Source organism: Eublepharis macularius, chromosome 18 (genome assembly GCF_028583425.1).
Source record: "Eublepharis macularius isolate TG4126 chromosome 18, MPM_Emac_v1.0, whole genome shotgun sequence".
Lineage (NCBI taxonomy): Eukaryota > Metazoa > Chordata > Lepidosauria > Squamata > Eublepharidae > Eublepharis > Eublepharis macularius.
Genome location: NC_072807.1, coordinates 23177125 through 23201844, shown reverse-complemented (window position 1 = coordinate 23201844; position 24720 = coordinate 23177125). Strand labels below are relative to the sequence as shown.

Genomic DNA, 24720 nt, shown 5'->3' with positions numbered 1-24720 from the left:
TCACCAAATCCCTTTGTCAGTGAAGTTTTCAGTTCTCTGCAAGCTCTGCTTGTGACCCTCCCTGGGGGCTGTGCTGTATTACCCTTTACCTCCCCCCTTTTAATGAATCTCGTTGCTACATTGTCCCAGGCATCATTCTGTCTTGAAAGCTGTGTCAGGTCCCCTTCATCTCAGATTCAGCTGGCTAAGCTGATGGGTAAAACCGAAAGCTGGCTTTCTTTTCGGGGCCGCTTGCAAGCCGAGTGTCACTGAGAGGCATTAAAGCGTAGTGGGCCAGGATTCTGTCTGGGTGTTGTACAAAAGCAAATATTTATCAGAAGATGCCAAAACCCTTCAAGGATATGTATAATGGATGACTGCAGCTGCGTTGTATAAGCAACAGAATTGTTTCCCGGGATACCACAGCAATGTCCATCAATGAATCAGGGCAGCCTCTTGGTTTGGAGATGTCTTCTGCTCTGCTCTCCAACCTCCCATCATCTCCTTCTATGGCTAGGCAGCAGCAGCAAAATGAATGGACCTCTCTTAAAAGCCTTGGCAGCCCCCACTGTCTTAAGAGAAACAAAGTGAATGGCCATGTTTTCATTCACCTAAGTAAATGAGTGACTGGGGGGGGGGCAACTGCTGCTTTCTTACCTGGTCATCTTTTTCAGCGTGATGGTAGTTGCTGATTTCTTGGGAAAGAACTTCTGCTACCACTGTTGCCCAGAAGCTCTCTCTTTCCATCTGTTAATCTACCCATCTATGCATTTCTTTTATTCATTTATACCCCGCTTTTCTCCCCAATGGGAACTCAGAGAGGCTCACTTCATTCACCTCTCCTCCATTTTATCCTCACAACAACCCTGCAAGGTAGGTTAGACTGAGAGGATATGACTGGCCCAAGATCATCCAGCCAGTTTTCATGACAGAGCAGGGATTTAAACCCGGGTCCCCCAGATCCTAATCAAACACTCTGACCACTACACCATACTGACGCTAGCAAAGTTCTACCTCACATCTCTTCCAACATGTTCAGGATGGTGTATGTGGTTCTCCCTTCTTAACAACAAACCGGTGAGAGTGGCTTAGGCTGAAAGTGAAAGACTGCCCCAAGCTCACCCAGGGACCTTTTTGAATCGATGGGGGATTGAACTCAGGTCTCTAGCACTCAAATCACTACATTACATTAGTGAGGGATAAGTTGAAATGATAGACCAACCTGAAGTAATTTAGAATATATCTGAAATATCCCACAGCACATGCCTGATCATTGATGCCTACGTGGAAGTTATGAAACATTCCAAAGTGTTCTGTCTCTATATCTGTCTTATTTTATCTTTTTGTTTTGTATTTCTTGCAGGCGTTTCAGATAGCATCATCACATGTAAGTGTCTCCTTCCCTTTTTGACTGATCTGAATCTCTGGGCTGCTCAGCACCTTTACAATAAATGTTCTGCTGGTGGAGGCATAAGGATGCACTGGGTGTGGGATGACAAGGGGAGTTGTAAATCGATCCATACTGAAAAAGAGCTAGCTGCAATATTGGGGAGGGGTAGCGGGGCAACCTACAAACAATTTGAGGCTTTTTAGTTTAGTGGAAGGGGGAGAGCATATGGGAGTATGATGGAGATACTTAAAATGGTAACTGGTGGGGAAAGAGAAACATCTTTCTTCCTGTTTCATAGTGCTAGAATTTGGAGTTACCATTAAAACTGAATTGCAGTAGGTTCAGGACACCAAAAAGGAAGTCCTTCTTGACACTTGAAGATGTATCTTTGTAAATCATTGTCCGCTTTATACTTACATTGCAGCCCCCCACATTATAAGAAAAGGCATTGCCAAAGTTAAAATATACTGTGGGGTTAGATAGTGCAATAGGTCAGGACTCTGGCAGGCAAAGACCCGTTTGGGGTAGGGAGGTTGAAATGAGATGGAGAACTCGGCAAGATCTACTCTTCTTCCATCAGTGGAAGGGACACGGCTAGTGGTAAAGCATCTGCTTGGGGTGCAGAAGGTCCCAGGTTCAATCCCTTGCATTTCTGTTTAAGAGATCAGGTAGTAGGTGATGTGAAAGAACTCTACCTGAGAACCAGGAGAGCAGCTGCCAGCCTGAGTATACAATACTGACCTCATATAATTAAAAATCATAAAATACATTCTTAGCTTGTGGGACTCACTGCCACCTCACACGGCGATAACGTACCATTTTAAGATTTTTTTTTTAAGGATTAGACAAATTGAGAGTGGAGGGTGGGCTCATTCATTAGCTTTTAACCATGTATAAAATTGTTTGATTTAGGATGTCCTGATCCCCCCCTCCCCTCCTGTAACATACAATGGATGTCTCTTCTTTGTTCTTCTGGTTTCAGTTGAATATAGCCCAAGCCCCACTCCACTTATCACGGTGACACATAAGCCAGAGGAAGACACCTTCGGGGTAAGAATTGGGGTTGGGTGTCAGGGGAAGTGCCTTTTTGTTGATTGTGGGGATTGTTTCTGGGAGCCTTAAAGAACTGTGTTTTATCACATGTGCCTTTCTGCATCAAATGGCAAATGGGATGGTGTGCATAGTTTAGAATTTGCAGACCCCCCAAACGTTCTGTGTTTTGGCATGACGAAGAGCAGGCAGTTGGACTCTACATGAAGGCATAAGCTCCCCGATGCACTGCGATCCTGATTCAAGTCAGCACACATGCATCTGGGAATTAAGGCACTTAGTTCAGATCTTGTAATGTATATCTTATTGCGAGGATCCAGAGCGGACTCAAGGAACACAGAACATGTAGTCATACCCCAAGAAAAGAAGATTCCGTGAAGTCATGATGGTTGGAAAAGGGGCTTTTTCCAGGCAGAGAGAAAGACTCCTTTGAAAAGTGGGAGGATGTATTTTAGGGCTGTCAACCCTTTACTGTGCCCTGACCTGGATAGCCCAAGTGAGCCTGATCAGGTCAGATCTCAGAAGCTAAGCAGGGTCAACCTTGGTTAGTAATTGGATGGGAGACCTCCAAGGAAGACGAGGGTTGCAGAGGCAGGCAATGGCAAAAACACCTCTGTTAGTCTCTTGCCATGAAAACCCCACCAGGGGTCACCATAAGTCAGCTATGACTTGAGGTTACTCTCCACCACCACCACCCCTTTATTGGGAAATGCTGGGAGATTTCAGGGCTGATGCCTCGGGAAGGTGGAGTTGCAGGAGAATGCCACTTCTGCGTGATGGTCTACCAATTTTCCCAATCTCTGAAGTCTTTACCATAGAGATTGGAGGAACCTCCTAAAGAGTAAACACCAATGCCCTTACCTACCCCACCCCATTTTTCTCTCCCTCCTCAAATTATCAAGGGCGAGGGACAAACAGGAGAGGCGGGAGTTTAATCCATTGCCATCAGGCAAGAATGCAAGCCTAATGGATGTAGATTAGCAGAATGTCATATTTTAACTGGAGGCGTTGGACAGTAATTGCTTTAAAAAAAAAGAAAGAAAGAAAATTAGGCCTCGTGGATCTTTCTGGATTGCGAGGAGAATAAGAAATTAAGTAAATAATAAAATCTGTTTATGTTCATTGCCCCCTTGTGGTTGCCAAATCTGGGCTGAGAAATTCTTGGAGATTGCGGGTGGACCATGGGGAGGGCAGGGTTGGGGGAGAGGAAAGACCTCAGTAGGGTACCATCCGCATTCCAAGCCAGCCATTTTCTCCAGGGGAAATGATTTTCGTTACCTGCAGATCAGTTGTAAGGCTGGGAGATCTTCAGGCTTCACTTGAACATCGCCAGCCCTACCATTGTGCCTGAAATTCCATCCTAGCATGCCTCTTCTTCTTGAGCTCACTTCCTTCAACCAAATGCCACCTTTTCCCTGTGGAACTATTGTTTAACACATACACATACCCCAACCATACCCTCTTCAATTCCACTCTTGCAGCCAATTTTCACACTACTTATCTGCTCCCGGAACATAGCGACACATCGTGCGAAAAATGCAGAAGACAGTGTCTTCTTGTGAGAGTTTTGCGCGACATTGCATAAAACTCTCGTGAGAAGACGCTATCTTCCGCGTTTTTTGCGAGATGTTTCGCTACATTCCGGGAGCAGGTAAGTAGTGTGAAAAGGGCCCAAGTCTGCTTACCATTGTATTCCTTCAGAAAAATGGTTAATAAGACTCTTATCTTGGGCTGTATCAGCCAATGGGGAGAGGGGATGTGTGTTTGAATGCACCCCTATGCAGGGAAAAACCCTGTAGTTGGAAATATAGCATGCCAGGGAGAAATCTCAGTTGATCTTTTCTCTGTGTCATGCTGATTTTCTAATGGCAGGGCCCCTTTCCCACAGGGAAGCACTCTGACACTCAACATCTTTACGCACACGCACACCCTTGTGTTGCGAGAAAGAGATGCAGAAACCGTCTAGGCAGATTTAATAAAGAACACAACATGTATAAATAAAAAAAACATGAGAATAATCCAAGACAGGATGAGGCATAAGCCTTTGAGGAACAAAACATCCCTTTGTTTTCATATATTTCGTTTTTAAAAGGGAAAAAAGGGTTTTACAAGCTAAGCAAGTTGCACGAAGCTGCATGAATATTTTCCCAAATGCAGAAGGAAGAAACCCCTGAGAGAAAGCTGTCTGTTATACCAAAAAGCCAAGAATAAATATTCTGTCAATATGTGCAGAAGTAGCTGCTGGTGCCTCTAGCGAAGCTTTCTGCTTGGAAACAATCCTGCCTGCTCTCTTCTCTCTCCCTTTTGGCTTTTTCTTCAGCCTCAGCTAGCAGTTTCCTCCCTGCTCTGAGGGTTTTCATGGAGACACACTTGCCATTTCTAAATCTTATCCCTGCTCTTGAATGTCCTTTTCAGACCTTTCCAGTCATAAAGTGGTATCGAACCTGGGATCTGCTATCCATTGTAGATTCAAGAAGGAGCTGAAACCATATTTGTTTCCCCACTGAGGAATGCATCAGTATGGCCAAAACCCTCAGTACAATACACCCCGTTGTTCACCCCATTGTGGGCTATTCCTGATTACAAAGACAATATTCCTGTATTACAAAATACAAAAATACAGTTTAAATAAGCACACAAACAAAACAAGCAAAACCCCTCAGTACAATACACCACATTATACACCACATTGCAGGCTTTTCCTCGTAGTCGACTTAAGGTCTCAGGATTTGAGCGGTGGGCTAAGAGCCAGCATCCTTTTGGTTGTTGCCCTTCACTTTGTGCCAAAGGTTCATGCCCAGGCAAAATACCAGCAACAGAGGCGAAGCAAAGCCTGAGACCTTAAGTTAAGTAGACTACCAAAAAAAGTCCTCGACAAAAGAAACTTTGCTTGACTAAAGAAAACATTCACATCCTGAGACAGGAAACCTGAATACCAGTGCTAGGAGGAAGTGTCAGGGGAAAATAACAATAACAATAACAACTGTGCTGATATACTTCTAGACAGATTAATGCACCACTCAGAACAAAGTTAATGTTACTATTATCCCCACAATACACCTGGGGCTGAGAGGAGTGGCATACCCAAGGCCACCTGCTGAGCTCAAGGCAGTAGTGGGGTCCGAACCAGCAGAGTACTGATTCACAGCCCGACCACTGGGCTGTAGCATCTATGCCCTGTTTGTTGGCCACTGTGTGAAACAGAATGCTGGACTAATTGAACTGTTAGTTTGATTGTTTGGGGGGAATCTTATTATGATTCCCAAACCAGATGTGGCGATATCTGAGCCTTAGCGGCCCTCAGTTCAAGATTTCTGGAGAAAATTTTAGTTGCAATGTGCTGCCCAGTGTGTAGAAGAGGCCCAGAGGGTTCAAGTAGGGCTATCCTAATCTAAGAATATTATACTGCTGCATGGAGTTTCCAAATGTTTAAAGGGCTTCATGATAGTTAACCACTGCAGTTCTTACAACAACCTTGTGAAGTGTGCCAGTAGAATTGCAGATGGAGGCTGGGGCTGAGAGATTAGCTTGCCTGCAGGGCTGACCCACCCACTAAGTGAACCTAAGCAATCACTTAGAGTGCCAGAGACGGGGTGGGGCAGAATATTTGGAGGGCCACAGGCACCCTCAGTGGTCCAGGCTTCAGAGAGAGCCAACCTATGTGCCTTCTAAGTATGTCTATCATGCCTGCTCAGAAATGTCCCACTTTATTCAATGGGATTTACTCCCAGTTAAGCATGGCTAGGACTGCAGCCATTGGAAAAAGCTGTTTGATGTGATGTTTGGTGTAGCGGTTAAGAGCACAGGACTCTAATCTGGAGAACCGGGTTTGATTCCTGACTCCTCCACTTGAAGCCACCTGGGCGACCTTGGGTAGTTACAGCTTCTAGGAGCTCTCTCAGCCGCACCCACTTTACAGGGTGATTGTTGTGGGCATAATAAACCACTCTTGAGTGAGCGTTAAGTTGTCCTGAAGGGCGGTATATAAATTAAATGTTGTTATTATTATTATTATTGTATGTTTGTGCATGTATGCTGAATGGGGAGGGGGGGAACCAAAGTTATAGTTCACCTAGGGTGTCAACCTCTCCCCTGGAGCCCACCCTGCTTGCCTGCAGCCTTCCCTGTGAGGTCATTACCACAGTAAAAGAGCCACAGTAAAAGAGCCAGATTCGTGCAGCAGGACTCTAATCTGGAGAGCCAGGTTTGATTCCCCACTCATCTGATTGAAGCCAGCTGGGTGACCTTGGGTCAGTCACAGCTCTCTCAGAGCTCTCTCAGCCACACCCACCTCACAGGGTGATTGCCATGAGGATAATAACACACTTTCTAAACTGCTCTGAGTGGGCATTAAGTTGTCCTGAAGGGCAAATTATCCCACTACTCTATAGATTTAAACCATTAGAGTATTATATGGATTTTAGTCCTGAAACCCCTCGGGTATATCTTTTAGAGGATAGCCAGAGAACTGTATCTTACACAGTTGTAAAATTCTGTGTGATCGCACTCAGAAAGCGGAATCATTTGATGAAGGAAACGTCAATTGCTGGGAAGTGAATTAATGAAGTGAGTGAGTTTTACTGTTAGATATATATACATATATATGGTTTTATCTTTTATGTATTTACCCATTTTAAATATTTAAAAACTGCTTGTTTTATCTGTACTTTACTTGGCTGGTCTTGTGACCGTAATAAACCTTTAAATCAAGTGTTGTTGTTGTTGTTATTAAAATCGTCATTATCCCTCTTAGCCCCTCTGCTACAACTGCTTTCATGTTCTGGTCCCGCTTCTGTTTTTTTAAGCTCACTTGCATTGATGCTAGAACTTGCTTTGACTGTTGAAAGCAGAGATCCATTTTGAACAGTAGTGGTGCCCTACAAGTCTCTAATGCCCGGGGTGTCCTTTGCAGGTATCCATAGCTGTTGGACTTGCGGCCTTTGCTTGCGTTCTTCTAGTGGTCCTCTTCATCATGATCAACAAGTACGGTCGGCGGTCGAAGTTCGGGATGAAAGGTACGTGCCTATCCCATTCTTTGTCTCCCAAGGGATTCCACGGTGGGAGAGAGAGAGGTAACATTCTTTGGAGATTCGAGTGAGCATTGTTGCTGGGGTTGCAAGGATATTCCCCTTGTTGGAAATTTATATTCAGAGGGGGAAATGATGGCCGTGAAGCAAGGATCTCTCAAGCGGTGGTTGTGATCCCAAGCAGAAAAGATGGATTGGCTTGTGTATAGCTATGCCTGCGGTTCAGTGGTGCTAATTATTGATTTGTTACATGCTTTTTGGCGGGTTTGGGTGGCTCTCTTTGCTAAGTAATGGATGGCTTTGCTAGCATCGAGTAAATGGAATCGTTGATGTCTCTGTGCTCACAACATAGTGATATATTACAGGAAGGATTGATGGCAAAAGTTGTGGGGAACGTTCTGGGGATCAAAGCTTATCCTGCAGTGACTGCCCACTGCCTGTCTACCATCATGATGTTTATGCCAAGAGAAACTGATGTATTAAACCCTGCCTGTCTTTATCTTGGCTTTCCTGGTGTTTATTGCCTTGGGGCTAGTTGAATATCCACATAATTGCCAGACTCTGCCAATGTTCACGCCTTTTGGTGTTCTACTGCTGGATGTGGGATCTTTGAGTTTCTGTACTTTCTAGAAACTTTGGGCAAGAACCTTGGTTTGCCCTGTGGCCCACTGGAGAGTATCCTAGGCATAACTGGAAGAGAAGCTGCCTTTTCCTGGGAAGTTCTGAGAGGCATTCTGGTTGGAAGCTGCTTCTGCTTCTTCTGCTTCTTCTTCTTCTTCTTCTTCTTCTTCTTCTTCTTCTTCTCTCTCTCTCTCTCTCTCTCTCTCTCTCTCTGAAGGAAAATTAGGGTTGATTTTAAACATTTAATTAGCAGCTTCTTTTCCATATGCCCAGATGATTGTAGTCATTTGCTTGAGTGTGCTGGGCTTGCGGGGCTGGGCAGAGAAGAGGGTGAAAGGCAAAAAGGAGCCGTGATTCCTGAGAACGATTACCAGATACTCTAACAGAATTTCTCAAAGGGCTGCGTGTGCACTTGAATGTACACTTTGAATTCCTGAGCTTGTCCAGGGTCCACCTCATAGTTCTTATCTACACCCCCTTTCCAAATCCTAGAAACCAACTTGGATGATAATTATGAGACACACCACGGAATTCTATGGCTACTTGGAGGGGGCTCCTGCTATCCACTCCAGCATTAAGTCACTATCCTTTGGGATTGTGGTGGGGGGAGGGGGAGGTATTTACTTCACAGGACCTTTGTGTGGCAGTTGTCTGTTCCACAACATTCACATCTCCTTCCTGTTGGCTTCAGTGGTCTCCATCTGTGAATATTATTGTTAGGTAGTATGTCTAGTTGTGATGGGTCTCGTCAGTGCATAGCATAGAATTGCTGGGTAGAGGGGCTGTGGCTCAGGGGTGCTTTACTGGCAGAGGGTCCCTGGTTCAGTCCTAGGGCTGCCAACCTCAAGGTGGGGACTGGAGATCTGGAATTACACATATCAGTTCTTCCAGGAGAAAATGGCAACTTTGGGAGATAGAATCTACAGCATTGTACCCCCCTGAGGTTCCCTCACCTCCCTGACCTCCATCCTCCCCAGACTCCACCCTCAAATCTCTAACAAAAACAACAACAACAACAACAACAACAACATTTGATTTATATACTGCCCTTCAGGACAACTTAACACCCACTCAAAGCAGTTTACAAAGTATATTATTATTATCCCCACAACAACAAACACCCTGTGAGGTGGGTGGAGCTGAGAGAGCTCCGAGAAGCTGTTGCTGACCAAAGGTCACCCAGCTGGCTTCAAACGGAGGAGTAGGGAAACAAACCTGGTTCTCCAGATTAGAGTTCTGCCACTCTTAACCACTACACAAAACTGGCAAGAATTTCCCTACCCAGATTTGACAACACTGATCAGTCCCTGCCAGCTTCTTTTAAAAGGATTATAGGTAACAGGTAATGTGAAAGGCCTCCACGTAAGAGTTGCTGCCAGTTAGAGTAGAAAGTGCTAACCCTGATAGACTGACTCAGTAGCCCTGTTCACAAGTCAGAGTGAATGCACATACAGGATATATCCAGAAGAGACATTTAAAATGTTGAGGGTGTGTGGGTTTCCAGCTATGATCTCAGGAGGCTTCATGGCCTGAAACAACTTTTCTCCACACACTCACTCTCATTTTGCTTTTTAACAGCCAGCATGGTGAAGAGTTTACAGCCTTAATTTGCACATTGAATTTAAAGTGATGCATAATGCTTCCGGGTCCCCTGGTAGGGACGGGGAGTCCCCACTCCAAGCCTCTGCCCCCCAGCCCCCACTAACTTGGTCGGTGGAGGAAAAAGGCCCAGGAAATGGGTCCAGGAGGCAAAAAACCTCCTGGGTCAGTGTGCAGAAGGCATGTTCCTGCCAGACATGATAACCTCACTTCCAGAAGTGATGTCATCATGCCTGCTCAGGAGTGTGCACACGTGAGGGGATCATCGAGGTAAGTGCCAGGTTGCCCCCTCTCACTGGGAGGGTAAAGGGACCTGGCAACCTTAGAGATGCAGGAAGGTAACAGAGTACATATGATACAGTCCCAGCAAAATCATGTGATTGTGAGTCACTCATGATGATTAATTTATGTTCCATTGTTTTTTTCACTAGTTTGAGAGGTATTTAGACACAGTTAAATTCTGCTGGATTGTGCCCTCAGTTTTCGATAATTTAAATTTATTTCATACCTAGATTCAGATTATTATATGTTCCATTATTGTTAAAATATAACCTTTAGAAAATCATAGTGAAATAGTTACAATAAAATGTTGTTAACCAGCTCTGTCTCCTGCAGCAGCCATTTTGTGATTGACTTCACCTCCTGTGACAGCCATTTTGTAGTGGCGCCCCTTACTCTCTCTTAAAATTCCAAAGGTGCCCATCAGTTCATAAGTCTGGGGACTCCTGAACCGAAGAAATGCCAGTAAAATTGTGATACCTGTTCACAGTGTGATAAATAGAATGACAGACATGCACACACTTCTCTCCATGCATACATGAGATACAAGTGCATGTAGATGCTGTCACATCAAGGTGTTAATACTAATGGTGTTGAAGACTCCCTTCCATAAAATTTGCATTATATTATATTATTATCCTCTTTTGCTGTGAGGGAAGTATTTGGATGGTACTTTCTCTTTAACAATGGGGACCTGTTCTACCTTTGATAAGCTCTTATACCAGCTTGTACTGAAGCTTCCCATTACATCTCCCATAAATCACAGACATAAATGTCCCTCTGGAGAGTTAATTCTTTTTCTTCTTTTAGGGTTTTTTTTATTGGTAAGGTTGTTAAGCAGAACCCGCAGTATATGAATGTGCTCAAATTTAGGATGACTGTATCCCGGATTCTCTGATTTATCTAGTCAGTAGCACTATATAAGTTGCGACCAAACCTCTTGTATTTATGTGAGCGGATAACTTCCTCTTTGGAAACATTATCAACACTAATCCACAAAAGCAGAGTCACAGTTTTAAAATGGATATTATGCCCACAAATTACCCCATTGTTGTTGCCTGCAGAAATTGATTTAATTAAGCATCACTCTGCATGCAAAAGTACTGTCAAAACCCATATAAACCATTGTTGCAGAATTAAGTCAATAGTAAAACAGTGATTCATACTGGCATTGGCAGCAGTATGCAATGTTATCAGGCAATCGACAGTGCTCCAGGCCAGGAGATTGTTAACTAGGAAGGAAATCCTAAGCACACTTACCTGTGAGTAAGCCCCATTGAATGAAATGGGTCTTACTTCTGAGTAAAGATGCTTAGAATTTACAGTGCAGATATTCATCAAGGAGGGCATGTGTTAAATTGTATGCTTTATCATCTAATTACTCAATATTAGAAATGTCCCTCAGACATTAAAGTTGGCTTGGTTTTAAAAGTCAATCAAAGGTTAATGAGTGGACATTCGCTTATTTTAGGGCCTTAGAAATATTCAACGGCTGATCTGAATGGAAGACAAAAACAGCCAAGGAAAAGGAAGAGGGAAGAATAAATCACTGGTGGCTTACAACCGAGTCTGCAATGTTTTAGGGATTGCATTATCGTTGGCTCATTTGGTATTCGTCCCTAATAGCCCTGATCAGAGCAGTGATATGAATGCGTATGTCAAAAGTACTTGTGGAGCCGTTCCGTTGTCATTTAGAATCAGTTAATAGGCACTTAAAGCCAAGTGGCTGCCTATCTGATTATGATTGGCGATCCTTCACACATTTTCCCTGCAAACATATGGTAACTGTCCTTCGACTTGATAGACCAACAATGCTTTGATTTCAAGGGCTCTTCCAAAGTCATCTTGGAAGCACAGGGAGGTGACCTATTGGTACCATGCCAAGGACAGGGGTGACCAGACCCAAATCCAAACTTGGAGGCTGGCCATCGTCACACGGGCCCTTATTTCGTCAGTTTTGCACTAGAAATTGTTTCTTCTGTTATCGTTATTAGAACGGATTCTCCCATCTTTTGACGACTACTTGTGCTTCCAGTCAGTCACGTTAAAAGGGAAAAGCGCAATTCGACGGTCAGTCAAAGTGCCTCCGGAAACGGGGCCCTAAAAATCCTTTCCCCTTTTTTTAAAAAATCATATTTGTGCTATATCACTCTTCTATTATACCAATGTTGTGCTGGGCCAACCCAAAAGCCAACCGTGATAGGTAGCAGAGGTTTCTCACCCATGGCAGAATAGCGCTATAGCGCTATAGCGCTATAAGGCTAACATTTTTTTTAAAAAAAATTACTTTGAGGCTTAATTGCAGGTCGCGCTGGGGCTTGTGGGAGTGTAGGGCAGGAGAATCAGTGTTAGGTGAGACAGATGATCGGGGAGAGTGAGCGTTTTGGTGTTGCAAAGGGTTCGTAGTCAATCCAGGGCATTCACATGGAAGCAGATAAAGACGAAATAAAGAGTCACAATTGGGGAGAATGGCGAAATTGCAAGAGAGCCGGAATAAGGTGAGCATTCAGTGGGAGATGGTGCTAAATTTATGGCCGTGTGATGATGGCCGCTGTGTTCGCTGGCAGAACAAGTCCCTGACCTTTACCGGCTTGTGCTAAAAGGGATCAGCTGCTGGAATTATTTGAATAGACAAAAGCCTGGCTCATGGTGTTTATACTAGGCATAGCCAACCCAGAGGCACTGTATTGTCTGCCATTTGCAAGCAACATGGCAGCTATGACTTGGGAAATTTCTGGAGAATGGGAGTTTGGGGAGGAAACAAGATCCTGTGAGAGCCCATGGTGCAGCTCAGAGGCATTTTGTGCCGATGCTGGTGATCCCCCCCCCACAATATTCCCCTTACTGACCTGAGAAGCTGCGGCAGCAATGGAGGCCAATTCCTGGAGGTCTCCTGCTATAGTGGGAGGCCTATCTCAGTAGAGATGTAATACCACAGAGAATGCCCTCCAAAGCTGCTATTTCTTCCAAGGGAAAATGCTCTGTGTAGTCTACAGATCAGTTGTAATTCCAGAAGAACTTCAGGCCTTACCTATAGGTTGGCAACCCTATCTCCAGAGGCCAAACTCCTGAAATGCCATCAACAGTAACAAAAATTGATCCATTGCTGTGATCTTATCCCGTTCTTGGCTTGAGAGGAAATGGCCTTTGTGGCCAAGGGATCTTTGAGCTCTGAATGCTTGTTTGATAAACCTCAAATGGTCCCTATCTTAAATGTCTTGGATTGGTTCCGGAGCCGTGGCTTCTTGCTTGTCTCTCTTAATAGACTTGAGCAGCTGGAGAGAAAATACATTTTGGAGAGATATGACGAGGCTTGCAAATACAGCTTAATCTTGACCTCTGTGGATCGGCTTGATGGAAATGCCAGAGCATCTGCTCCCTTCATCCCCCTCTCTTTGTCATCTTCTCAATATAAAAAGGTCCTTTTAAAGTTAAACTTCGATGAGACAATGTACCCTAAAGAATGAATGGAGGGTTGTTAATTAAAAATTATGCTAAGACATTTAACAGCATGTTGCACAGACAAACATTCTGGAGTGTCTTACTTGAAAACGTAATAATCTTTCTCATGGCCATGTGCACCACCTGTGGTGTGGTGCACATGTTTCTCTCCTGGTCCATTTTATCCTCACAACTACCCTGTGAGGTAGGTTAGGGTAGCACATGGTTGCTGGGTCCCTTTACCTTAAAACTTGGGGCAGAGAATGCCGGGCAGAATGGTGTGTGTGTTCAAACTGTTAGCAATGGGGTCTCAGCAGGGCCTATTCTTTAGGAATTGGCCCCAAATAGATGCTTTCACTTCCTGTTTGTACCAGAAGTGATGTCATTGGAACCCCCACAGAATATATATGCCATTTTGCCATATGCTCTGGCCAGCCTCCCCATACCTTTCCCCCCACCAGCCAGGTGAGCAGTATGGGGGACAACAGCTGGGGGAAGGGGATCCCCATTCCCAGTGGGGGGTGGCTGGTAACCCTAGAGTACCAAGAATGATTGCCACCCAGTGATCTTCATTGCTGAGTGGTGATTTATGGTTATTTACTTAATTTATATTCCACTTTTCCCCCAAGGAGAATTGAAAATGGCAACTCTCCCATGCGCAACTCTCCCATTTCATCTTCATAACACCCCTGTGAGGTAGGTTAGGCTGAGTGTGCATGACTGGCCCAAGATCACCAAGCGAGCGTCCATGGTAGAGTGGGGATTTGAACCAGGGTCTCTCAGCTCCTAGTCCAACATTCTAACTACTGTACCATGCTGACTTTCCCAGTTTCCCAGTTTCCCCTGACGTATCCTAACCACTACCCCTCACTGTCTCTTATAACATCTTATCCATCATTCATAAGATTTAGTGATATAACTCTTGTGTCTTGACTTTTGGCAATACATTGGTTTGGCCATAAACCCAACTCTGCAAATTTATTAAGCTAATTTTGATCTTAAAGTTTCCCTTCTTCCCCGCCCCCAGTGAACTAAATTATAGATCTTTGCAGCTGCGAGTGGACTTGTAATGAATTCCAGATCTCTTATATCGATAACAGCTTCCAAACAGCATAATAAAATTATCTTACGATCTGATAATGCTAAAATTCCAGTCTCAGGGAGGGGCTTTGCATTTTTAATCCTTGCAATCTCCGGTTAAAAGAATCAAGGAGTAGATGGTTTCAAAGTCCTCTAATATCACAGAGAGCTGCTGTCAGTCAGAATAGACCGTACTGATCTTGACAGACCAGTGATCTGACTCAGTGGGTCTTGGTGCTGGTAATTCCTCTGGAGGCATAAATAGGAGATCCAGGGGGAATGTGGTGGTAGAGATTGCCGTCAAGTCATAGCTGACTTATGGCGACCCCTGGGGGATTTTCAAGGCAAGACACTAACAGAGGTGGTTTGCCATTGCCTGCCTCTGCAACACTTGTCTTCCTTGGAAGTCTCCCGTCCAATTACGAACTAGGGGCCAAGCTACACATGACGAATGCCACTTGAACGGCAAGTGGATTGAGTGGAGGGCAAGTGAACAGGGAGAAATACACTTGCCGTTCAAGTGTCATTCATCATGTGTAGCTTGGCCCTAGGACCCTGTTTAGCTTCCGAGATCTGACAAGATCGGGCTTGCCTGGGCTATCCAGGTCAGGGCCTATGGGGACTAGATGGTCACAAATGTCAATCTTCGTTCCTTACTGGAGCTTAAAAGAGCCTCAGCACTATTTCCCAGATGGGAAAAATAGTGCAGAGGCAGTTAGCCTTCCATATCTGAGCATTCTTGCCCTGATCTGTGTTGGGCTCCCCATGGCTTTTTAAAGGAGTTTTGGAACTTCAGCACTCAGAGTCTTTGCTGTAGAATGAAAGTTAACGAACGGAAGACTCTGTTGTCAATTTTTCTGTCTTGCAATATGCTGAGCGCTGAAGTTTGTCTTCTAAACTCAGTGGAGCTTCAGAGTGTTTTGCACTTGTCAGGGTTATGGCCTTTTCTGCGTTTGGATCTCTTTATTGGGTTTTAAAAGCCTCTCAGACTGATCCTTTTGCTCGACGTTGCTTATTTTCACCCGCGTTTGAACCCAAGGAGTGGTTTCAGCAGGGATTCCAAGCCATAAGTGTTTTATCCCTTGCCAAATTGAAGATATCTATATTTTTATTTTAGCATTATAAAAATGGTGTGGTCCCAGTTTGCAAGCGTCTCGCCATCCATTAAAGAAAATGCAATCTTGGGGGTCATAAAAAGCAATAACCAAGCAGAACTTTTGTGCAATGTCTCTGTTGTGCCCATAGGAAAAAAGATCTCACCAGAGAGTCCCACAGAATCTCCTAACAACAATCTATTTTCTTTGGGGTTTTCCCCCCCGACACTGAGCCCGTGTTGTGTGAGACTACACTACAGCTTAAGAGTCAGTAGTAAGGGTGTGATATTAAGGTGTGGATTCCAAGTTAGGGACAGAAAGGACTACTCTGGAAAATGTAGCTAGGATTATTGTATTCTTTTAGGCCCCCTCCACATTCTTTGGACTATTTGCTTGAACTTCCTAATTCAGGACTAAGCAAAACCCATGTTAGGTCTGAGGAATACCAAGTGGGCATTAGGTCTGTGTGCCCCTGTTGCAGCTCTGGCTTAAAGGGAGGATTTCAGGGACATCAGCTGAAGAAGTTTCCTTGAACCCTTTAGGTTCCATTTGTTTGCATCTTTGTTCCTTCTTTCCCTCCCCTCCCCGTTCCAGCAACCATGCTGTCATCAGTACAGTTATGCCAAGATTTTTTAAATGCAAGGTTTAACTGATATGCTCATATGATCTTGTATGTTGCTAAAATGACAGGATGTGAGTCCAGTGGTGCCTTAGAGCCCAACAAGATTTTCAAAGTGTAAGCTTTTGAAAAACAGAGCTCCTTTAGAGCTTTGACTCTCGAAAGCTTACACTCTGAAAATCTTGTTGGGCTCTAAGGTGCCACTGGTCTCAAATCCCGTTGTTCTACTGCAGACCAACATGGCTACCCACCTAAACTATTGCTAAGATAGTACACAGAAAACCAAATTACATTGTGCCGTTCTAAAGGAAGAGTTGAAACAAAATGCCAAATAGCCATGAATGGGTCAGCAAACGTGAACAGTCTGTTAAAATATCATCTTCCTGCTCGCAACTGGCCAGCAGGACATGAGACGAATAGGCAGGCATTAAAAGGTAGTTACTTACTCCAATCTGGGTTCTGCAGTTATTTTTCCTGGAAAGTCATCTGAGTTAGAGCAAGGACAGGCCAACGCTTGGTCTCCTAATGGTTTGCCACCTTCTCCCCATGGATGGAGAGGCAAGCACCCCCCTTAGTTTGAGTGCTGAACTTGGTCCAAGGACCTCCGGTTGCTGACCTTTAAATTGTTGAATCTATTCACTGTTTTATGCAACTCCTCCGGACCAATTCCATTTACTACAATCTTACTCTCATCACAAAAGCATCCTCCTGAGCAGTTCTGTTTTCCACATTCTGCTCTTTCAACATACATTCTCACCTTCTCACATTGGCCTCAAGGAAACAGTCTTAATGAGTTTTGCTATCATTGTAACACTGGATTTGGACTGGATCTTTTAGTGGGAGCAAAGAAATAGGTGTGAACCACCATGGAAAAATCCAGCCAGTCTCAACACCAATAGTTTCTCCAGCTTTGTATTTTTCACATGTGTTATGGTTTTGTCCACCTGTCCACCCCTGATGTTCTTGGATAGGGATTGCATGGGAAGTTTACCTCCAAGCTTCAAGCCCTCTGGTCTTTACCGCATTGCTCCTACCAAATCTAAGGGACTTCTGACACTCTTTGGTTGTCTGAATGCTTGAGTTATGGCGACCCCTTCTTTCACAGACATGCGCCTCTATTCCTTTACTTCCAGGGATCATGTGTTTTGCTTGGGCATTGTGCTCAGCTGTGATAACTGCTCCAATTATGAACCCACCATTGACTGAGAAAAGATGGAGCAGGAAACATGAGGGGAGGAGGAGAAGGAGATGGAGTGGGCTGCCGAGAAAGCTAGGTGGGAAACGGAGCAGCCGGCCGAGCAGTGGGTTCCTTATCATCCTTGCACGGCTTGCGAAACAGACTGTTCAGTACAACATCTTCCTTGCCTTTATCAGCGTTCCAGAGAGAAGCAAAGAATGCCACAAGATAGAACAGGAAGAGAAGTAAAGAGATGCCTGCCTTGTGCTTCTCTCCCCCCCCCCCACCACTCCTTCCAGCTTTAATTAATGGTTTAATTGTGATGTGTTTATTCTGCCACTATCTGCTTCCCCCCTTTCTTTGTGAAGCATTCTGCAAGGCCATTAGCTGTAATAAAAATGGGCTTTTTTGGTGGTTGCTAGTAGATATTCACCAGTCACTGCTGTGCTGGAGGGAATCGAGGCTTCTTTAAGCACATGAGGCTGTCTAATTCCAAGTCAGAGCATTCACCTGGTCGATCTGAGTATGGTCTATTCTAATAGACATCAGCAACTCAGGTGGGGAAAAGTCCAACTCCGGCAACCTGAGATAAGTGGAGTTGCCAGGGTTTGAACTTGGAACCTTGTGCACACAAAGCAGGGACTCTGTCACTGAGCCATGGCCCCTCTCCTTGCACCAGCTGTGTAGCAAATAAAAAGGGAGGGGAGGGGAGGGAAGTGGGGAAGGAAGAGTAACTTCTGGAGTGACAGCTCTTGAAACAGTGGGTAGGCCAATCTTTCCTGCAAATTACCCTCCCCGTTTTTTACCAGCTGGAAGTCTTGAGAAGGCAGATGAGAATTTCAGCTCTCAGGGCCTCCCAGATTGAATTGGAAAGCCAAGAAAGCAACAATTCCCATTAACTGCAGCAATCCTGTAAATTCTGAGCATGCGCCAACAGCCGCTGCTAGCCGGCTACTTACAGGATGTTGGATGCTGCCAACTGCATGGTGGACACACGTAGTTCTGCTCATTTACAATGGCAGGCATATCTTTGTTTGCCAACTTGGCATAGTGGTAGGCAGGGCTTTTTTTCAGGAGGAACGCGGTGTAATGGAGTTCCGGCACCTCTTGAAAATGGTCACATGGCCAGTGGCCCTGCCCCTGATCTCCAGACAGAGGAGAGTTTAGATTGCCTTCTGCACGGATCAGGGGGCGGGGCCACCGGCCATGTGACCATTTTCACCGAAGGCGATTTAAACTTTAAAAAACTCCCCCCTTGTTCCAGCTAACCCAAAGTGACAACATTGTGCGGTCCTGAGTTTCATCACTGAGTTCCACCACCTCTTTTCCCAGAAAAAAAGCCCTGGCGGTAGGAGTCTCGAACAGACCTGGGGGACCCAGGTTCAAATCCCCTTTTCTAACATGGAGGCTTGCTGGGTGTCCTTTCTGCCTAAACGACCGATCCTAAGCAGGTCTACTGAGAATCCTATTCCGTGGGGTATCCATGAAAATGTTCTTAGGTTTGCACTGTGACCTACCTCAAAGGGTTGTTGTAACAATAAAATCAAGCAAGGAAAACCAGTGGGTTGAATCCGGCCAGCCTTTTTCTCACTCAGTTCCTCTTCTTACCACACACACATGGCTTTGCCGTGCTCCAAGATCATCAACAGAGCCATTTTGTTGACCAAAGAGAGAGAACCCCCTCCTCCCCTTTTCACTAGCCTGATTCACTCCACCCTGAACTTCCTTGGAGGAAAGGTGGGATTAAAAAAATGTACTAAGATAAATAAATGTATTTTTCTCAAGAGAAAAAGAACATTGTGAGCAGCAAGTTCAATTTTTGAACCCAGTACTTGTGAGGTTCACAGAATTCCATTTCCTGTTCCACTCTTTGCATCTGCCTGGACTTCCTTTGATTGTATGGGCATCCCCTCACTCTACCTATGAATTTGTCTTCCTCTTTGGTCAGAGGCCATAACTTGACTACCACCCTGGAAAAGATCCACCCTGTACCAATCTGACGGCCAGGCTACAAGTGACGAACGACACAGGTTGGACACTTGCCAGCTTCCCTCAAGTTTTGATGGGAAATGTAGGCAGCTTGGCAGAATGTTGGACAAGTGACAGTTGAAAAGTCCATTGGACAGCAGTCGGAGAGCCAAGCTGCAAGACCAGGGCACCTACATTTCCCATCAAAACTTGAGGGAAGCTGACAAGTGTCCAACCTGTGTCATTTGTCACTTGTAGCCTGGCCCTGAGTCCTCCCTGCTGTCTCCTGAGGGGTCTGGGATTTTCCGTTAACTAGTCTGGTGAGGGCTGATCTACACATTACAAAGTCTACGTGGCCTGACATGTAGACTCCAAACAAACGTGTGCCTGGAGTTGCATGCTGGGAGAATAATTCCCAGACATGTGTGCTTTTCTGTACTTGCCCTGAAGTAGAGCTGTCAACTTAACTCCCCACCACCACCCCGACAGAAGAATTTGAGGGGGGAAAAAGAACCGTGAAACAAATTAATTTTAGGTCAGGATGTTCCCGACGCCCTCAGGTGTGAAAGCATTAAAAGACGAGAGCTTTTGAGGGGGTGAAAAGAAAAAGTGAGAGAGAAAGACTGCACATTGATGGTCAAATGTTTAAAAAACCTACTCTGGACAACGTGTGCTGAAAATGGCTAAATAAAATCAAATGCTTGGGGCCGCTTCTCATTTGGCCTGCGTGTCGATGTGCCCTGGTGAGGGTCTATTGAGGGACCCCCTTAAGTGTGTGCTTCATCTCTCCTAGGAAGGATTTTATTTCTTTCAAAAGACTCTGACCTGGATTGTATGATTCTTATGCAAGTGGGGGATGCCACAATTAGTGCTTACAGTGTGAAGGCTAGGAGTGGGGAGGCATGACGACTCTGCCATGAAGTTCACGTGGCGTCCTTAGGCCACAGGCTGTCAGCCTAGCCTACCTCAGAGAGGTGTTGTGCTGAGAAAATGGAGGACAGCCACATGGATGCTACTCCGAGCTAAAGAGAAAACAAAAGTCCAGTGGCACCTTACAGACGAACAACATTTCTTTTACAATGATTTTGTCTGCTAATGACAGATGAAAATGGCTACCACTTTCCAATTGTCACAGGATAAAAATGTCATAGACGTTGATTAGACAGGCTCTAGAAGATCTGTCCTGAGAAAAGAGCAAGAGTCCAGTAGCACCTATGATGATGATGATGATGATGATGATGATGATGATGAGTGCCCTCAAGTCATAGCTGACTTATGGCAACCCCTGGTGAAGTTTTCATGGCAAGAGACTAACAGAAGTGTTTTGCTATTGGTTGCCTCTCCAACCCTAGTCTTCACTGGAGGTATCCCCTCCAATTACTAACCAAGGCTGACCCTGCTTAGCTTCTGAGATCTGATGAGATCAGGCTCACCTGGACTATAAGACTAACAAAATTTGGGGTAGGGTATGTGGTAGGATAGGGTATGAGCTTCTAGCTTCTTCAGATGCATCTGGAATCACTCCACTCACCAAAGTATAGGACAGATGGACTCACATTCTAGCTGTATCTAAAGAAGAAGTGAGCTGTGACTCACAAAAACTCACACCCTACCACAAATTCTGTTACTCTTATAGGGGCTATGGGTGCTCTTTTCTACTGCTACAGACAGACTAACATAGCTACCCATCTTGTGCTGAGAAATTAACTCTCAGGCACATTCAGACCCAATTTATATTGTGACCACAGCGAATGGGGCAGGTGGGGTTTAAGCACCCACATATAGCAATCCCAATCCATACTGGGCACAGGTATTCCTGGGAGCTAAGATCTGTGCATTGTATCTAGAATACAACTGTCAAACAGACATTTGGGGGACCCAGGGATTTATAACATGGGAATTCACCCCCATATCTCTAGAGGACAAGGGAGGAATGGAAGTTGCTTTGTGGCCCTAACTGGCAGCCTTGATTTCAGCAACACTGGCTGGGGGCCCAACACCGGCTGTCGGCACCCAAGAGGAGTTGGGTCTGTCTGACACAACTCAGCATCTGCTGCTTGCGCAAAAGCCCACCGTGTCGAGACGGCTGCCAGAATTGGGGGCAAAGCAAATGTCCCTTTTGTTGCTGACAAGACAATTTCTGTCCTATCCCCTAAAAGTTCTTGTGACATTTGCAATTTTCCCGAGGGATAATGAAAACCTGTAAGCTGGGCCGTCTCGGAAGATTTCTAAGCGCCTGCCTGGATAGGAGCATCCAGCAGGTTTTCATATCTGCTGACAGGACTTAATAATGGTTACGCTAAGTGGAGCCGTCACGGCAGGCGCAGGTGAGCTTGCTGTCCTTGGGCAGAGGTGTCTTTTTTCCTCTTCTTTGTACCTTGCTGAGAAAAAAGGTTGCTTTGTGTTAGCTTGACCTGACTGAAAGCTTGTCGGCCTAGCCTGCTTAATTCATAGGAATCCAAATGTTCTGCTTGGATAACATTAAGTTTGCCTGCAGTACGTCTGTTACATTTCTATTTCTTCCTCCAAAGAACTTGTGGGTGCCATAAACGGCTTATCGTCTTCTCTTTTATCCTCACAACAATCCTGTGAGGTAGGAAAAGCTGAAAGACTGAAAATAACTGGTCCAAGTTCACCCACTAATAGCATGACTGGGGATCTTAAGACTCAGTATGTGAGATTTGGGCAGGGGGATAGATCCTGGTAGCTAAGGAGTGGTGCTTGGCATGTCAGAGGGTGGTGCCTAGTGGGAGAGGACAAATGATACGTGGTAGAGGCAGCCGACAATGGCAGGATGGGACGAGATCACTTGTTTGTATATGATGCGTTGGATGGTATGACCTGCAGGGTAGAGCTAATAACAAGCAAAAAGTAAGTTAGTGGACAGTTTGTATGGTATGATTTATCTTTCCATGCCCCCATTTCTATCCAGGCAGCAGCTCAAAACAGTAGAGTAGGAAGGGATAGAAAGAAAGGAAGTGGAACATTTGTACCCTATGGCTTATCTTCCAGTATCACCGTTTCCATCCAGGCAACAAGTGTCCCTTTCTGTCAAGAATTTCTACCAGCTGTCCGTCTGTCTCTTTCTGCTCTCCTCCCCTTGTTTCTCCAATCTTTCGTCCATATCAATAACATTCTGAACCTCAGTGGTTTGTACTCTTGTTACCTGTAGTATTTAACAATCAGAGCCACCTGCCTCTTGTTAGGAGTTTCCCCATATTGTCTTTCTTTCACCTGTTCCATCTCATTTCCTTTTGTTGAAAGGAGAGAGAGGTATGACAGAATGGCTCCCAGTGGGGGAGCCGAGGAATTGAGAGTCTAGTGTGTGTTTGAGAGCTTATTTTCCTCAAGTTGGTTGACATTAATTAGTTTTGTGTCTTTTTTTAAAAGCAGTAGTTAGCACTATTTAGCTAAGAAGACAAGAAGAACTGGAAGAACTTCTGAAACCATATATGCTCTACTAGTGGGGTGGGGTGGAGCTGGCACTTACCTCATGCTTTCCATGCGTGTGTCTTTCAGAAGTGATGTAGTCACACCAGTTACAGGGATGCTCCTGTCCTCCACGCGGGGCCAATTCTTTGAGAATCTCTGTTTGGGGGCCAAAATCGGCCTCAAACGAAACATAAGTACACTCCCATGGCTGGCACTATGACTTCATTTCTGGAAGTGACGTTGATGCATCTGTTGGGAGCACTTGTGCTGCTTGTTTTCCTGGGGGGCCTGCCGGTGGAGAGCGATCTCCAGGCAGCACAAAACCTGGTCACTGGCGGGTGAGGGGGCAAACTGCTGGGAATTTGCTCGCCACCAGCAGGCACCTGGGATTTCTACCCCTCCAGAAGTTGGCTAAGTGAGAAGCTTGTGGCTTTACCAAGTTTATTTCCTGACCTGGGGGTGGGGGTGGGGTCTTTCTTCAGTTTATAGACTTCAGGTTTTAGATTTTAAACACTATTTATTTTCATGAACCTTTTGCTAGTTTTAAGGACTCACTACACGAGACAAAATACACTCGAATTACACGGGTAATTCAAGTGTATTTTGTAATTCGCATGTATTTGAGCATAATTTGAGGGTAATTCAAGTATATTTTGTCTCGTGTGGTTTAACCCTCTGCCATTATTATTACCATTTTTTTAAAAAAATCTGCTTTTCCCTTTGTTGTGCGCTGCCTTGCCTGGTACTTTAATGAGATAAAGTGAGGATAGACATTTTCTACAATAAACGTAGGTGAGTTATGCCAGAGTGCATCTTCAGTGACGCCTGACATAGGTTGGACACTTATCAGCTTCCCTCAAGTGTTGATGGGAAATGTAGGTGTCCTGGTCTTACAGCTCGGCTCTCCATTTAATTGAAGTTTACAGAAACCCCCCCCCCCCCACACACACCCAGCGGAGGGGAAGGGGAGTGCCCGGTGAGAGTCCAATGCCTGCACTCCCCTCCTGACCGCATGTTCTCCCTCCCATAGACTGCCACTCTGTAAACTTCAATTAAATGGAGAGCCAAGCTGCAAGACCAGAATGCCTACATTTCCCATCAAAACTTGAGGGAAGCTGACAAGTGTCCAACCTGTGTCAGGCGTCACTTGTAGCTTGGCTCTTAGAGAAGTTCACTTGAGGTGGGCCTGTATCCTCCTCCCCACCCACCCCAATCTGTGGGTACAAAGACTTTGTTATTTCATTCATTCTTTTGGTTTGCAAAGACCAGTCAGCATGGGGATATTTATTAGGCTGGGTTTTTTTTTAATCAAGATGAAATGGCAAAGTTTACACATAAGGACTTGGGTTTTTAACTGGTATTGAGATTGTCTAGATTGTTGTTTTCTTTTGATGTTGTTTGCTAAGGCTGGAAGCTAATGCCATAAAGTTTATTGTGGTGATGATGATGACAAATAAAGTGAAAAAAAGGCTTAACGAAAGGCTGCTGAATTCTTGAGATCATTTTATGTTTTGTTTTCCCAGTGAATCCTTCTATCTCTGGCAATAAACATGCCAGAGAAGCTTCATGTTTAGAATTGTAAGGAGATTTCTAGCAGCTGAGAGGTGGTCCAAACTGTTTAGAATGATCCACCATTTCTACATCCCCTGTTACTCTTCTTAAATAAGATGAAACTCAGAGTCTCTCTACACGAGACACCTTGGTGCGTGTTTGTCAAGTGTAGGGAGATGCAATGTTAACCAGCAAGGGTAGTTTAAAAAGACAGAACCTGCAGAGATCGCGCCTCAGAGGGTTTGTTAATTTCATCTTTGCCTCCCAGGAGGATCTGTCAGTTTCACCTCTCCAATCTAATACTGTGAGTGATGGCAACCAGAGGGCAATGAGGAATGGAAATGGGCTGCAGCTGCCTTCCAGAGCCAGGCTTGGACCTGGAGGGGTTATAATGGACTGAAGTTTCCCTTCTG

The 24720-nt window shown here is 45.0% G+C and overlaps 1 protein-coding gene across 2 annotated transcripts in view; it reads left to right on the top strand.

Moving 5' to 3' along the window:
• The window catches only part of NTRK3 (neurotrophic receptor tyrosine kinase 3), a 409536-nt gene that overhangs the window by 181896 nt on the left and 202920 nt on the right, over nucleotides 1-24720 (top strand). The window contains exons 9-11 of one of the 2 annotated variants that reach the window (XM_055002826.1): nucleotides 1343-1366; nucleotides 2352-2419; nucleotides 7332-7434. In XM_055002826.1, coding sequence (XP_054858801.1) covers nucleotides 1343-1366; nucleotides 2352-2419; nucleotides 7332-7434 — 195 coding nt within the window. The remainder of the gene's footprint in view (nucleotides 1-1342; nucleotides 1367-2351; nucleotides 2420-7331; nucleotides 7435-24720) is intronic. The other variant, XM_055002827.1, reaches the window with a different exon arrangement.